The 16111-nt window shown below is 36.1% G+C and overlaps 2 protein-coding genes across 2 annotated transcripts in view; one reads left to right on the forward strand and one right to left on the reverse strand.

Moving 5' to 3' along the window:
• LOC148693374 (F-actin-capping protein subunit beta-like) overlaps positions 1–13319 on the forward strand; it is a 38082-nt gene extending 24763 nt beyond the window's left edge. The window contains exon 7 of the mRNA XM_088678386.1: positions 12318–13319. Coding sequence (XP_088534512.1) covers positions 12318–12344 — 27 coding nt within the window. The 3' untranslated portion in view covers positions 12345–13319. The remainder of the gene's footprint in view (positions 1–12317) is intronic.
• A 131-nt stretch (positions 13320–13450) lies between these two features.
• On the reverse strand, positions 13451–15440 carry LOC148693377 (MADS-box transcription factor 14-like). The gene is given in 7 exon segments (XM_088677619.1): positions 13451–13597; positions 13698–13739; positions 14198–14239; positions 14867–14966; positions 15035–15100; positions 15273–15359; positions 15424–15440. Coding segments are annotated over 7 exon segments (501 nt in total).
• Between the last annotated feature and the right edge of the window lie 671 nt (positions 15441–16111).

Below are 16111 nucleotides of genomic sequence, written 5' to 3' on the forward strand. Positions count from 1 at the left end.
TTCTCTCCATGAAGTAGAAACGAGCAAAAGAAGCTGAGGAACGAACCACCGAGACCAATTGATCGATGACCATGTCCATGGAAGTCGCAGATAGAGTTCGGCCTTGGATGCGCCATAGAAGAGCTATATGTATCATATAACATCCTCAACTATGTCCACTGGGTTATGCTAGTGAAGAAACCATGGTTCATCATCCGAAGGTGAAGCTGTACAACTCCGGGTTACGCCGAAGAAGAGGTATATACGTAAATCTCCTCAACTGTGTCCTATGGCCATAGACATCTACGTACCCGTGTTGTGTGGATGTACTATATGATAACCCACTAGATAAGTACCGAAAACATACCTCAAAAATCTCATATCAAATCCGAAGCTCAAAGCTCAAAGTCTCATTTCGTAAATCCATAATAACCCATATTCATAAATACGTAAAGTAATCATATTCGAAAGCCATAGAATTTCATATACTTAAATCCAGTAATCCATAACCGTTTGTAAAAACGTACTTTCGCTAAATTATGAACATTTCGTAAATCATAATTATAGAAATCCGTAAAGCATACTATAAAACATATTTAAATCATGAAATATGAATGCATGCTAGGCTAATATTTTATAAAAATATATAAGTTAAGAAGGGGCCCACTCACAAGTTTTCCATTACCCAAAAGCCACTCGAACTAGCGAGGATGGTGCCACTTCCCATCGTCAAACCTAACCACATATAAAGGTCATTTAGTAAAACTCTATCTAAACGATATAATCTAGGAAAACGAACGGTAACTTCGGATTCGGCACATTGAAAAACCTTAGGAATGACCTAGGTTTCCCCCCACGCGCCACCGCACGAGGCGGCGGCCTAGAAGGCCACCCAACAGTTGGCATCCCCAACTTGCCAGAAAATCAACAATTTTAAAAATTCTCAAATTTTACAAGAATGAAAATCTCAATGAGAGAAACAACTTTCATACCTGAGCCGAAGTCCAATTCGATCGGACGCACCTCAAATCACCCTCGAAAGGGTCGAGTGGTCGGAAATTAGGAACCTTGCTGTTCCTTCTTCAAAGGTCTGACGACTGTGATTATGGTCGGGTTTTACTCCTGAAAGGGATGGCTACCAACCCCAGGTGGTGCGCCACCGTGATTGATGCCGAAAAAGATGATCACCGTTCTAGGGTTTACGAAGAACAACAGATCTTTTGAGTTCGAATCTTCAAATATGGTGATCAAAAGGTGAAATTGAAGGTAAAGGTTCAATTAGGTTCGAAGTGATGAACAAGATGGTACAAGTCCTGTCGTCAACGATGATCGGAATAAGGAGATTCAGCCGGGTCGGGTCAACAGGTCGAAGGAAAAGTCCGGGTTTGGTAGGTCTCTCCTTCCCTCATTTCCCTCCTTGCTCTCTATTATGATTGGTCACTCAATCTTCTTTCCCTTCCCGATTGGTCCGCACCCCTCCTTATCTCTCATTTCCCTTCTTTCTCCTTCATCCATCTCTCTCATTTCTCTTCTCAGCCTTCCATCCTGGCCACACACTTAGCCCAACGATTTTGCTCCAGCAAAATCTGGAACCTTCCAAATTATGGTCAAATGATCATTTTGCCATCAACTGCATTCACTTATAAATTTTCGTTATAACTCCAAATTACATCCTGCTTGCGCCCACGTGTCCGTAGCGACAAGTACTACAAGGATATGCTAAGAAAATGCATCTTACATGACACAACAAGACGGACAACAAAAGTCAATACATTTGCTTTGAAGGACATTTTTGTAATTTCACATTTCAAAATTATAAAATTCGTAATATTTAGGTACGAATCATTACAGTGTGACTAGTTCCTGACAATGAGATGGTTTCTATTTTATTGCTCATTCTGCTATTTTAAGATTCTAAAATTGTAATAATATTGTAAGCCTCAAATTCCATCCCAAACTAATGTTAGCATAAAACCCAAAAACTATTTGATGTATTCACAGTAATTGATATTCGAAAAATCTATGGATGCTCACATATTTATCTTTACTTTATTACAAGAAAATTAAGCAAAGCAAAACTCTTATTGATCTTGTAATTAATCAAATGCCAAAATTGTATGGCGAATCAAAACAATCAATGCACAAATGCTATCTCCATGACTCCATATGCAATCAAATCCATTCCAACCCAAACTTGATATAAATCAAACCAATTGAAAATCAGGAATTGACAATAAAATGTGCATGTGCCGCCCCCAACAATTAAATATATTGAGATTCATACATGAAATAATGCATAACCATAGACTCTTTAATAAAAAAATAGAAGAATATATATAGACCTACACTAATTTATTTATGCAGTAAAGAATGATTCCAGACATCTCATATAAATCACAAGTTGGCATCTATAGGGATTTCGAGTTTAATCATGCTCATCACCGGACCCATATTCGTCAACCCGACTAAGACTCCTCGACTCCACATCAACGAAACAAACTATCCATCAATGCTTGAGAACTATCCATGCGGATTGCCATCACTCCATATTCCCGTGGATCATGTACTATTGCAGATTATCGAAATAAATCTCCATTGTTACAAGTTTGCCGAACCAAAATCATCATTAAAAAAAAAAAGACAAATTATGAACGTTAATATCTCTTGAACAAACAAACAACTTATTAATGTCTCCAAATCAAGATTTCATCTTTCTGTTATCGTATTTATATTTGGTTTGTACAAGGCATATAGGAAAACTAATGAAAATGGTTTGAAAACTTTGAGTTTTAACCAAAATGACAAAAAGGTGTTGTAAGTGAATAGTACCAGAAGTGATTTTTTAGAGTAAAAATATCTTCATCGTTAAAAGTGAACAATACCATAAGTGTTTCGTTAAGACTCTCTATGTGCACATCTTCATTATCACATTCATTAATTCAAACTGATTAGACCCCACGAAAAGCCACGGATAATTGACAACAGCAATAGCTCATGTGCTTACATTCCATAACCACCCCATGAATCCTTGATTAATATTATAAAAATTCATCATTATGGAATCAAATTCACAGAGGAAAAATTAATAGCCGTACAAAATTAATAGATCAATTCCATCAAATTGAATTCAACACTTAGCCATCATTCGTTTGGCAACAATTGCAAAAATTACAAAATTGTATCGTGGCAAACATGATACGCATACAACAAACTTAATTCAAATCCTACAGATTTTCTCACAAACTAAGTTTGACCCATGCTAAATTACCATCACGTCTTTTGCGCTTTTAATTTAATACTTTCAATTTGAATTTAAGACCAAAATCTTAAGCTCTGATGCCACATATAAGATTAAACTTATCAAAAATATAAGGTAAGAGATTAAACTCATGAACCACAAATTTATACAAGTATTAAAATCACAATTTGATAAACACAATGATAAACTAACTCATAAAAGGAGTAGAAGAAAAGCCAAAGCAAACTTCTAAATAATGCACCTTCTCCTCTCTTGCAAAACCAAAAGTACTCAACCTAACAATAGGTTTTAGTTCAATATTGAGCGTACGTTTTGTGAGAGCAGTGACCACTATTTATAATAGATCAATCCTAATAATTCTCCTATTAGAATCACCATAGGATACCAACTATGAATCCAAACATATTATGAGTGCATCAGCAAAATAGACTTCTTGTCCCACAAGGACTAGGATCATCAGAATTAAATCCTACCAGAATTAGGATAGTTTTAAACTTTCTAGCAAGACTTTTCTATGTCAATTGAAACACTACGACCGACAATAATATTCAATTTCATACTCATATTCTAACAAAAATCTAATACTTATTTTACTGTTTGTACTTTGAATTTCTTAGTAAATAGTAAAAATCATGACTGAACTCCAACTTTGATGTAATCATAGAATGTTGTAGCACAATTGAACATTTGGTTGAAAAATTGTAGATACAAGTACAAAGAATCCACGCAAATGTCATCTATTGACCAAATTATGCTACTATCAATTTCAAAATTTGTTTGCTCAAGTTTTTATTTTGAATTATGAAATATCAAATATTTTAGCTTTCATTATACAATATATATATATATATATGTGTGTGTGTGTGTGTGTGTGTGTGTGTGTGCACGCTTTTTTCTTCTTAAAATTTGTATTTTTAAAAGTAGGTGAAAAAAAAAAATTGAAATATGAAAACGAGATGGATGTCAAACGATCCCTAAGCTTTTGATGTTTTTTACCTGCCTGTAAATTGACAATCGCTATTTGCTTGTAGCCTTCGAATTGGCACAAAGGTTTAGGTTTTTGAAGTGTGAAATTTGTAGAACCAATTCGAAAATTTTCTTCTCACAATTTAAATTTGTTTAATGTAAATATCAAATGAATAAAAATATTATAAGGGTTAATTACTATACAAAATAAGTATAGTATATGAAAAATACGTACGTCCATTATTTGATAACTTTGATACTTAAAAAATTTTGCAATTCTTATAAATTTTAATATTTATTTATCTCTGTTTTCTTAATAATATGTTAAAAACGAATAGAATATGTGAATTTTATGTGTATTGTTGAAACTAGTGATGCATTTCTATAGCCTTTATAGTGAAGTTCACTCCTTTGATATTAAAACTTATGTTATTTTAGTATTAAATGGAAAAAAGTATACATATACATGTAAAAAAAATAGACGTATTATTTGAAAAGTATGTACATATATATGTGTATTATACGTGCATTCACTAACCATGAGTATCCAAATCACAATTTCACAATTTTGTTGATGGTCTGCCATGGAACCAGATCCCCTCTTGAGCAAAGAATTCAGGCCGTTAAAATTTGATTAAACGGCTGCAATTATTATAATTTTTAATGAAACTCTCTGTTTATACCCGTTAGATCAATACGTAACAGAAAAGGCTAAAAGCACATGGCAGAGTGTAGAGTCTGTAAACCCGACAGATCCCCAATCATTCTACCAACTTTTTGACAAAAGTCATTTTACGTACTTCTTTGGGCTGCTTTTGCTTCTGTGTCCGTGTCCGGCTCCAAAAGCAGATCCAGGGAAATGTATGTACCACTTTTTTTTTTTTTTTTTTTGCCGTTTATGAAGACCCATGTTTATATTTGTTATTGATTTTTTTTTTTTTTAAATTTACTCAATTGAAAAATCGATTTCTCAAACAAAAAAATTGAAAAATCGAAAATAAACATGAGTATACCGAAAACACTTTCCCTCTTTATTGTTGTGCAAAAGTTATTCCAACAAGAAAAATAGCATTTGAGTTTTATTTTAACCACTCCTAGTGCACATACTCCAATTGTTAAAACTAAATTTAAAGTTTTGAATCCAACGTTCTCTTTCCAATTAATATTCTTGACTCCTGTTATTTCTCCTCTACAGGCTCTACTACACGTATCCAAATGATTTTTTTTTCGTCTTTATAATGATGTTCTATATTTAAGGGGAGAGGTATAATTTACTCTAAGACTGCCTCCAAATCTGGGCTAAAAAAAAGTCAAAATATCCCACTTAGACCATCTTCAATAGTTGGGCTAAAAACCAAATATTTTAGCTTGCAAAATTTAGCTTTTAGCCCAGAAAGAGCTTTTCTGCTCCAACCGTTCTGGCCCAAAATTTTAGCTCGGGATTATTAAAAAACGAACTTAGACTATTTTTTTTTCTTAAATTAAATTAAAAATAAATAAATATGTAGACTATCGTAAATTAATTTTATGAACGTTTTAATCTAAAAAAAATTTAAATTCCAATAAATATTGAAAAATCACTAAATTTTCCACAAAGCAATCCTTCAACTTTCACCAATCTTTCAACCCTGGGCTAACTTTCAACTCACCAACTGTTCAACACCAAACTTTCAATTCACCAACCGTTCAACACCAAACTTTCAACTTTTATCAACCGTTCAACACTAAACTTTCAACTTTCACCAACCGTTAACTTTTAACTTTCACCAACCATTCAATTTTCGTCAATCATCCTCTAGATAAACATATGTCTAATATTTGTTGATCACACAACCTTTCAACCTTCAATCATCCTCTATATTCACCAATTTTTCAACTTTCAAAGAGTTTTTGTTTCCTGAAAATCCTCAATATTTCATCAATGGGTGATAGAAGAAGGCGTAGCATGGCAATGGAGATGGCACAATACCAAGTAAGGATTGAGATTGAGGATGCAGAATTGTTCAACACCGAAGTTGAACTTGTCAACTCGTTTATGCAATCTGAGCACCACGGCGAATCTAGTCATCGTGGTTCTGTCACGGGGCGTTCATATGTGCAGCGTGATAGAGAAGAGTGTCATGACCGAATGATGAAAGATTATTTCATCGAGCGTCCGAGATTTCCTGCTCATGATTTTCGGAGGCGATTTCAGATGAGGAGAGAGCTTTTTGAAAGCATCTTGAACGCAGTTGTCAATCATGACCACTACTTTGCAATGAGGCTAGATGCCACAGGCCGACAAGGTCTATCACCTTATCAGAAGCTCATATCTACTTTTTCGCATGCTAGCTAATGGGTGCTATGCAGAATCAACTGACAAGTATTGCCAACTTGCAGAAAGTACTGCTATTGAGAACTTGAAGCGCTTCTGTAAGGCAATTGAAGGCATGTATGGAGCCACATACCTCCGCAACCCAAATCGTGAAGACTTAAAGAGGCTTCTACGCAAGGCAGACAAAAGAGGCTTCCCTAGCATGATAGGAAGTCTCGATTGTATGCATTGGGAGTGGAAAAATTGTCCTATTGGTTGGGCTAGCCAATTCAAGGGTCGTCATAACAAACCAACCATCATGCTCGAGGCTGTAGCGTCTTACGACACATAGATATGGCATGCTTTCTTCGGCGTTCCTAGATCAAACAACGATATCAACGTTCTTTGGTCTTCTCCTTTGTTCGATAATGTTGTCAATGGATGGGCATCAAAATTTCGATACAAGGTAAATGGTAATAGGTATGAGCTAGGTTACTACCTAACTGATGATATTTATCTTAGTTGGTCTACCTTTGTTAAAAGTTTTTCTCATCCCGATAGTGCAAAGAAGAAATTATTTTCACAGAGGCAATAGTCTTACAGGAAGGATGTGGAGAGAGCGTTCAGGATCCTATATGCTCGATGGGCCATTATTAGAGGGTCTGCATGATTTTGGCAGTCCGAAAACCTCCATTCAATCATGATGACGTGCATAATTTTGCACAACATGATTTTGGAAGATGAGTACATCAAAATTGAAGAAGATTCAGACGAAGATGTAGATGATGACTAACCAACACATGCGAGAGCTATTGCAAGAGATGTTGAATATCTCGCTCCAACCACATATGAGACCCAAAAGGATAGGGTCACCTTGAGTGAGTATATGAGACGTTTAAATAGAATTCAAACGCCTCAATGTCACGACACACTCCGCAAGGATTTGGTTGAGCATGTATGGCGTCGAGAAGGTGAACGTTGATGATGTTGGTTAAGCATTTATGTAATAATTTTAAGTGTACTATGTTGTTATTTTCTAGTAATAAATTTATGTGTCTTCTTGTGCAAAGTATTTTATCTAGTACGTTGGATAAATTATTGAATGGAGGTTGAATTATTGAAGGCATCTATTCTACATCAAAGTGTGGATGTTTGAACAAATACATAGGTATTTATAGAGTTTTTGGGTGAATTTTGAGTTAAATAATTTTTTTTAATTATTTTAGCCATTGGATTTAAATTTGGACTGTTAGATCTTTTTGTTTTTACCGTTAGATTTGATTATATTTGATCTCAGCCGTTGGATTCAATTATATATAAATATAAAAGCAAAACAAAAAATTTGAATCTAGGCCGTTGGATGGAAGGAGCTGTTGGGCTCATGCTGAATGTGGCCGACAGGCCCATGTGGGTGGGTCATTGGCGGTCAGAAGCCTCGCACGTTAGGCGCGTTGGGCGATTCAGTGGGCTGCGTTTGGCACCTAAAGGTTGAAATGCAATCCCTTCGGTGGGGCCCACACCGACTTTTGGGCTAAATTTTGTGCAGAATCTAGTGTCAGTTCCCCATTTAGCTTTTAGCCCAAAGTTTCCCTTTATGTTGGATTGGGTTTGGGGGAAATTTAGCATTTAGCCCACCATTGGAGATGATCTTATTCCCCCCAAACACAACCCAACCCAAGCCAAATGCTAAACTTGCACCAAATACCCCCCCCCCCCAAATTTAGCCCACACACAGGTGGACTCGCCCAAAAATTACCCACTCTTGGCCCGTTCACTCTCCTACTCGCCCCACGCGGCCTGCTCGCCTTCAGCACTCGACAGGGGGGCCCATTGTCAGGGCCGCTATCGGCCACAACCCAGAGCCCAACAACTGGAATTTTTAGATCGTTGGTTGATCCAACAGTCCATATTCAAATTTTGTTTTTTTTTAAATGTGATTTTAAAATACATTGAATCCAACGGCTGAGATCGAATATAATCAAATCTAACGGTAAAAAAAAAGATCTAACGGCCCAAATATAAATCTAACGGCTAAAATAATTTAAAAAAAATTATTTAACTCAAAATTCACCCAAAAACTCTATAAATACCTATGTATTTGTTCAAACATCCACACAAAACTCAATTTTCTCCTACAATTCCTTCAATTTTTCTTTCTACCATTTCTTTCCATTTCCAAATTGTTCAACATGGCAAGAGAGCATATTAGAGGTTGTACTTGGACCTATGAGGAATATGTTGTTTTATGCATGGCATGAGTTTCTGTTAGTGAAGGTGGTGCAGTTGGCACAAATCAAAATAAAAAGGTTTTGTGGGATAACCTCAGATTCAATACATAGGTCAGTCACTTACTATGTATTGAATATGAGGTTTCTCATTTACAAATAAAAAAGAATACGCTAAATATTAGAACAAATCAACTCAACATGTTGCTAGTTTTGGATCCAAGTATAAGGATGTAATGGGTAATTTGATATATATAGAATATGTTTGAAAGTGTTTTTAAAATGACTAAATGCAATTTTTTATGAAAGTGCTATTGTACCATTCCTTAGTAAAAATGCAAGTGAATATTGGAAAAGAACTTGAAGTGCTTTTTGCAAGAAGTACATGTGAACACGAAAGATTCCTTGAAACAAGAAACAAGAATAACGTGTACAAAATAATATTTTTGTGTTTATGATTTTGGGGTTACGATCTCTCTCAAATTTGGTCCTCTGATTCTATCTTCGTAGGGTGTAGGTTTGTGGATGAGTTGTTGATCCAAAGGGCCGTCGGGGATTGATCTAAGGATGAACAGTTGATGAACGGATCTTCAAGGGGCGTTGGGCTTGATCTTGAAGGTTGATGGATGAGCAGATCTTCAAGGGCTTTTGGGCTTAGTCTTGAAGAACGATTGGATGTGTGGATTTGTTTGTGCTGTTGATCCAAGGGGCCGTTGGGGCTTGATCTTAGGATGAACGATGAACACTTTCTTCAAGGGCCGTCGGGGCTTGATCTTGAATAATGGTTGTGTGGATTTCTTCAAGGGCTTTTGGGCTTGATCTTGAAGGTTGATGGATGAGCGGATCTTCAAGGGCTTTTGGGCTTAATCTTGAAGAACGATTGAATGTGTGGATTTGTTGAGGTTGTTGATCCAAAGGGCCGTTAGGGGCTTATGCTTAGGATGAACGGATGAACACTTTCTTCAAGGGCCGTCGGGGCTTGATCTTGAAAGAGGATTTAACGAAGAACGAAGAGAGCTTTCTTGATCCTTCGGGATTTTCTTGAGAGCTTTAGAACTTTAAGGCTTCAAGGTTTTGGTCCCCCCCCCCCCCCGGTGTGGGGAGTATTCTCTTCCATTTTGGGAGTAGAGAAATGTATTTGTGAATTCCTTGATGCTTGATACCTTGATGGAGAAGCCTATTTATAGGCTTTGAGAATGAATCACCACCACAAAATATTTATTTCCTTTCCAAGCACCATTGCCTAATTTTCCCACTTAATGCAATATTGAAATTGAAGTGGTGTAACTTATGGCCTAATTTCCCACTTAATACCATTTTAAACTTGAAGTGGTCTAACTTATGGCCTAATTTCCCACTTAATGCAATATTGAAATTGAAGTGGTGTAACTTATGGCCTAATTTCCCACTTAATACCATTTTAAACTTGAAGTGGTCTAACTTATGGCCTAATTTCCCACTTAACACCATTTTAAACTTGAAATGTGTATGCTTTGTCATTGCCCAAATGAGAAAAACTTACTTTGATCCGTAATGGATTGAAGTGTGCTTGCCTTGTCATTGCCCAACATGAGAAGAAAAACTTGTTTTGATCCTCAATGGATTGAAATGTACTTGCCTTGTCATTACCCAAAATGAGAAGAAAAACTTGTTTAATCCTTTAAGGGTATTTCTTCCCATTTTGTTGAGTCACACGCCATGTGTACAATTTGTACAACACGTGGCGTATGCCATGTATGCCTTGACACGTCAAAACTTTAATGCGTTGGTGAACATTTGTTTTACTGAAATTTTGATGTCTACAGTACATAATTGGTATCTCTTTCAAAATGCACTTCAAGTTCTTTTGAGACCTAAAAACACTTTCACTGAAAGCATTTCCACTCATTTTAAAACACTTCCAAACAAGCCTATATTTTTTTATTTTAAAAATGATGAATGTAGCTAAATTACTTAATACTCATTAGTTTCAAAAAAAAAAAAATGTTGTACTAATGTATTAACGAGTTCTTAACGTGTGACCAGATAAGGATTCAATTGGTTAACTTGTTGACATCAAATCTCTTATTTTTTGTGTCGTTTCAGGTGAGATTAACAGGTCATATGAGACATTATCAGGTCTAACTAATGCAATGTGAACAACAAGTTTTAAATTCAAATCTTTGCTGATTTATGAGAAAATTTATAATAAAAAAGAAAATAAAATAAAAGTAATAATATAATAGTCACAAATAGGAGTGTGCGAATGGGAGGTAAGTTCCCGCGAGGGAAACTCGGGTGAAACACAAGGCACCTCTTTTCATTTCGCTTCTCGGAGTTTTATCAACCCGAACGTACCAACCCAAAAAATAAAAAGAGACTCGTGAAACGAAAGAAATCAAAATCCGAATTTCGAACCAGAAAATCAAAAGAAAAAGACGAAGAAGGGGAAAATGGAAGCAGCGATGGGACTGATGCGGCGGATGTCTCCCAAGCAAACCGAGACGGCTCTATCCGCCCTTCTCTCCCTTCTCCCCCAGTACTCCTCCGATCTCCTCTCTCAAGTCGATCAGCCTCTCCAGGTTCTCCCCTGTTTGTTTCTCGAGAAAATCCAATCCAATCCAATCCAATTTTCACTTTCCATTTTCTTTCTCAAGGGTTTCATTTTAGTCCCAAAAACAAAACAAAACAAAATGTTTCTCTTCAAATTCAAATTTTAAAGTCACTGTGCTGCTCTCTGGTTTCCCGAAATTCAGGTTTTGTGCGATATGGACTACGGGTAGGAGTTCATTTTGTGTGAATATAACAGAGATGCAGACTCTTACAGGTAAAACCCTCAAATCTTTTGTCAAATTTGATGGGTTGCTGTTAGTTTTCTGATATTTTACACTTTAATTGCTACATTTTTTAGGGACATTTTAGAGGTAGCAGATCTGGCCTTGATTTGTGAATCTGGATGTTTGATATAGTTTAGTTAATTTAATTTAATTTATTGTTTTGGTTCATATGCAGATTTAACTGGCGTGATTAGTGCAATGCATGTATAACTATGTAATCCAGTAGTTTCCTTTTTCGTATAATCGTTTCTGTTCTGTGAATTTCGATTATCTATGGTGATATTTGTGTGGTACTATATTTCCATGTAGGTCACCTTGTGTTTTAAACTAATTAAACACAAGATTTGCTGTTTGAATGATCACTCAAAATCTTTTGCATGTACTATTTATATGATATCTTGGGATGGATCAAGTACTCTTTCTTTTTGGCTTTGTAGATGAATACGCACCTCTCAATTCAGGAAGGCCATATTGGTAACATGGAAGAATGATCGAAGAAATGGAGAGCAAGCTTGAGAAATTCACTCGATCAGGTACTGTGCTTCCTTGCATGCGCACTTACGTTTCTACATCCAGCTCTATAGTTCCGACTACACAATGTTTTGTCAAGTTATGGGACTAAGAGCAATCAATGACCTCTGAAAGCATTGGATTACCACGTATTAGATGTCTCACCAGCACTTGAACTGTTGTGCGGTTGTGACTAAACAGTAAGGTTTACAAGGGGCTTCGTATATTTATCCTTGGAATTCAAATTGTCGTTGGTCTGCACATAACAGGTTTATTTTGGGAAGACGAAAGGTTGATCTGAAGTAGTGATGAGACTGCCTGACAGCCGATGAGGCATATATTCTATTGCACTCACTAGGTGTTGGTTGTCAAACTTGCTTGACTGAGTGATTAGGGTTCTGGTGTACTTTGAATGCCATTATCTAGTTTGTGAAATGTTCTTTCGTTTTGAGTTGTAACACTTGGTGGCCTTGTGCTATTGCACAGTGGAGAAGAAGATGGGTTTGTCAATCGAAAAACGCCTTATGGATTTTGTATTTTCATATTCATTATCAAGTGTTTCCTTCAGTTAGTAAAATCACATTAGCCATCAACCCTAAACCCTATATAATACGACGCCAAGCCAAAATAACAAACCCTATCTAAATCAATCAAGTAGGAAGCACATGCCACACCGGCTCTTCATTCTTCTCTGGTGAAAGCAGTAGCAAGTCCGAATATGATTGCACCGGTTGTTGTTGCTGTATGGATCATCCACAACATCATGAATGGACATGGAAGCGGGAGTAGAAATAGGATCATCAGAATTCAGCCACCAATTTATTATCAAATTTTCTTGGAGTCGTCTTCTTGCCTCTTGATTGCACTGCAGTATCATCACTGTCGCCGCCATCACCAGTAGCCTTAAACTTTCTCTTCCTCTTCTCCGTGGTCCTATCACTCTTTTGGAGTTGGCAGAGCGCAACTAACTCATCAACAACATTGCCAACACAGATATGGATAGTCTTTGAGGCTGTATTCATGCATAATTCAGGAACCCTCTTGACGAGAAGTCGATTCTCGATGCTCTTGTAGTGAAATCTTTTGGCATAGCCCAACACAACGATGTTTCATTGGGATGAGCAGCTCCATCTCTTCCTTTTCTTCTCTTTCTAAGAAGGGTCAATTTCTGGAATCTTGAAATATATCTGGATGAGTAATTCATTCATGTGATGGTAATCTGTAAATGTTTGAAATCTCAGTGAATCAGTTTTTGGTTGTTTGTGTTTTAATTAAGGACAATATTTATTTGTTGTTTGGATGATCACCCTGCCCTGCATGGATTATTTGTCCGATATCCTGGGCTTGCACTGAGTTGGTTTATATTGTGTCTCTTGTTTATTTTTGTTTTTTGAAAAACAATTTAATGAAGTTTGGTGGCCGGAACATTGTCGTTGCTGCTGCAGCTGTTGTTGTTGGTGTTATTAGCAGAGGAAGTGCTCTACTGATCCGGTTCCTCATCGGCAGCTCAGTCCTTGCTCTGCTGCTCCTTCAGCTTCAGTGCTGAAATCTGATAAATTAAAGCCATGCAGTGACGCTTCTCTTCTATCACAATTTCTACCTTAATTTCTTCAACAACTCAACAAATACATAATTGTATATTTATATACCTCATTTTCCATCAGACGCTTCTCTTCTTTCAGCTGTTTTTCCTGTTCAGATTTAGAGCCATGCATAATACACCAAATTCAAATCAAAACTCTTTCAAAATAACTCGACAAATATTTAAACCAACTTGTCAATTGCACCGAATTAAAATTCAGCAACATAGAATATGCAGATATATATGGCACCAGCAGAAATACAGTGATCAAGAGATCACACAACTGAGAATATAAGAAAAATATTAGTGAACCAATATAGTTGATCTTAATTTGCACTTTCCCCTTCTCTTCTCCCAATCCACACAAAAAATGAAGCAACAAAAATGCTAGTCCATGCACGAACCACGAGTTCGAGGGAGGGTATATCCACAGTACACATGGACAACTCATTGGCATATTTGTAATGTGGATATGCCCTCAAACAGATTGCAAATGGCAATAGAATAGAATTAGAACCCCTTCCATTAACAGAGAAAGAAGGATGATGTCAGAGAAAGAATGCATACCGTTTCGATTAGAGCAGTAAGGGTTTCCATCATCAGCTGTGTCTGCATTATCAATAGTACTCAAGTGAGTTTTTACCACCAATCTATAAGACTTACTGTACTTCCAATACACGACACAAACTATATAAACGCTTCATGTATCTATTACTACTGTGTGGTTATTTCAATGATAGTCGAGTGACTCGAACCCATTTTTTCTTTCTTCATATTCCTAGTTATTTATGACACAGCAACACCACCTATAAAGAACATAATTTATATTAGGGCACATTTATGTTGGTCTCTGGAATTAGTGAAATGATCAAATATCAGTAAACTTGTGTCGTAAACCACTGATAGATGTTGTTACACATGAAATTGCAGTTTCATAGATGAATCATATATTTTGTAGCTTAAACTTCACTCAATACATGAAGAAAATATCTTGATATCATGGAAACAACATAACTTACCAACTTCCAAAACTCAAGGACAAAAGCATAACAAAAGAGAACCGACATTTCAAACATCATTGATCTTCGACACAATCCCAGCTAGAAAAAGAAACTATATAAGCAGGTTTATATTCCGAAAATAGGTACTTCACTTAATTGAAAGATCCATTGAAACCAGTCTAAGTGAAACCAGAATATGAACTAATTAATAATGGTCTGAGCAGAAAGAAACAACCTTTCTTGATCTTGTTTGTCTTAGAAGTGCATCCAATTCCTTCTCAAGCTGGGTGAGCTCTGGAACATCTAGATTATCAAGGTCTTGTGCCTCCCTACCACTGCAAACACATAATCAGATCCCGGTCACGTGGGTGAAAGTAACGAAGCTTCTTCACATGATACTTACCTTTGAATTATTTTCTGAGATCGGTTAGCACCTGCTCGGAGACCACTCCAATCCGCATTATGCTTAAGCACCCGAGATTAGCAGAATGTGAGCAGAGACGATAGCTGAAAGTATTGCTACTGGTGTTTGTAATTATTTTGACACTGATATAAAACATGAAGTCCTAGCAAATACAGTAAATTGAAGTTATCAATCTAATGGGGGTAGCACGGATGGTGCCTGGCAGGTGTCTTAGATGCTAACCTTGTCAGTACCACCAGCATTCTTGGAAGCACCAATTTCCTCTTCACTATGCATCTGGTAACGCTCCACAAGCTTTCCAAAACTGCAGTAGATAATTTTGTGCATTAATTAATATGAAAGAAATAAACCATCCATGATATACTTACAGCAGAAAAGATGCCATTTGTACGAACATAATTCATCTAGAAATTTAGATTAAATTGGAAACAGGAGGTAGGAAGGGGGTTAGACCATTTCAAAAACTATGGCAAAAAATTCTTCATTAGGAGTTATGCCAGAGGAAAATAATAACCAGGAGAATTGAGACGTTGAATAGTTAAAACCGTTTATTACAAGGGAAATAGGAATGTCTTTGCATATTACATCCTCGTTAAATAGTTAAAACATCTTACGATATACTTTATGGTGCCACCACATCAAAACAATATCCCACTAGCTAAAAGTATTACAAGGGTTAAATTGAAATACGAATTAGGTATAGAACATGAAAAATATGTATGTGTATTATTCGGCAACCTTGCAAAACGGTATTTTTGAAAAATTCGGCAATTCTTATATATTTTTAATACTTATTTATTTTGTTTTTCAATAATTGTTAAGAATACGAATAGAATATGTGAATTTTATATGTATTATTAAAAAATGATGCAAAATAACGTGTAATAAACGTGAAAATTTTAAATTTTAAAATACATGCAATTAAACAAATCAATAATAAGAGTATAAAAAACAGAGTATTTTTAAAAAACATATACATACATAATTATTAATACATATATTATACGCAAATTTACTAACCATATTAGATTTCCAAAGCCCAATTTTGTTGAGTGG

The sequence above is a fragment of the Pyrus communis genome, chromosome 10 (assembly GCF_041283825.1).
Source record: "Pyrus communis isolate YQ-2024b chromosome 10, ASM4128382v1, whole genome shotgun sequence".
NCBI lineage: Eukaryota > Viridiplantae > Streptophyta > Magnoliopsida > Rosales > Rosaceae > Pyrus > Pyrus communis.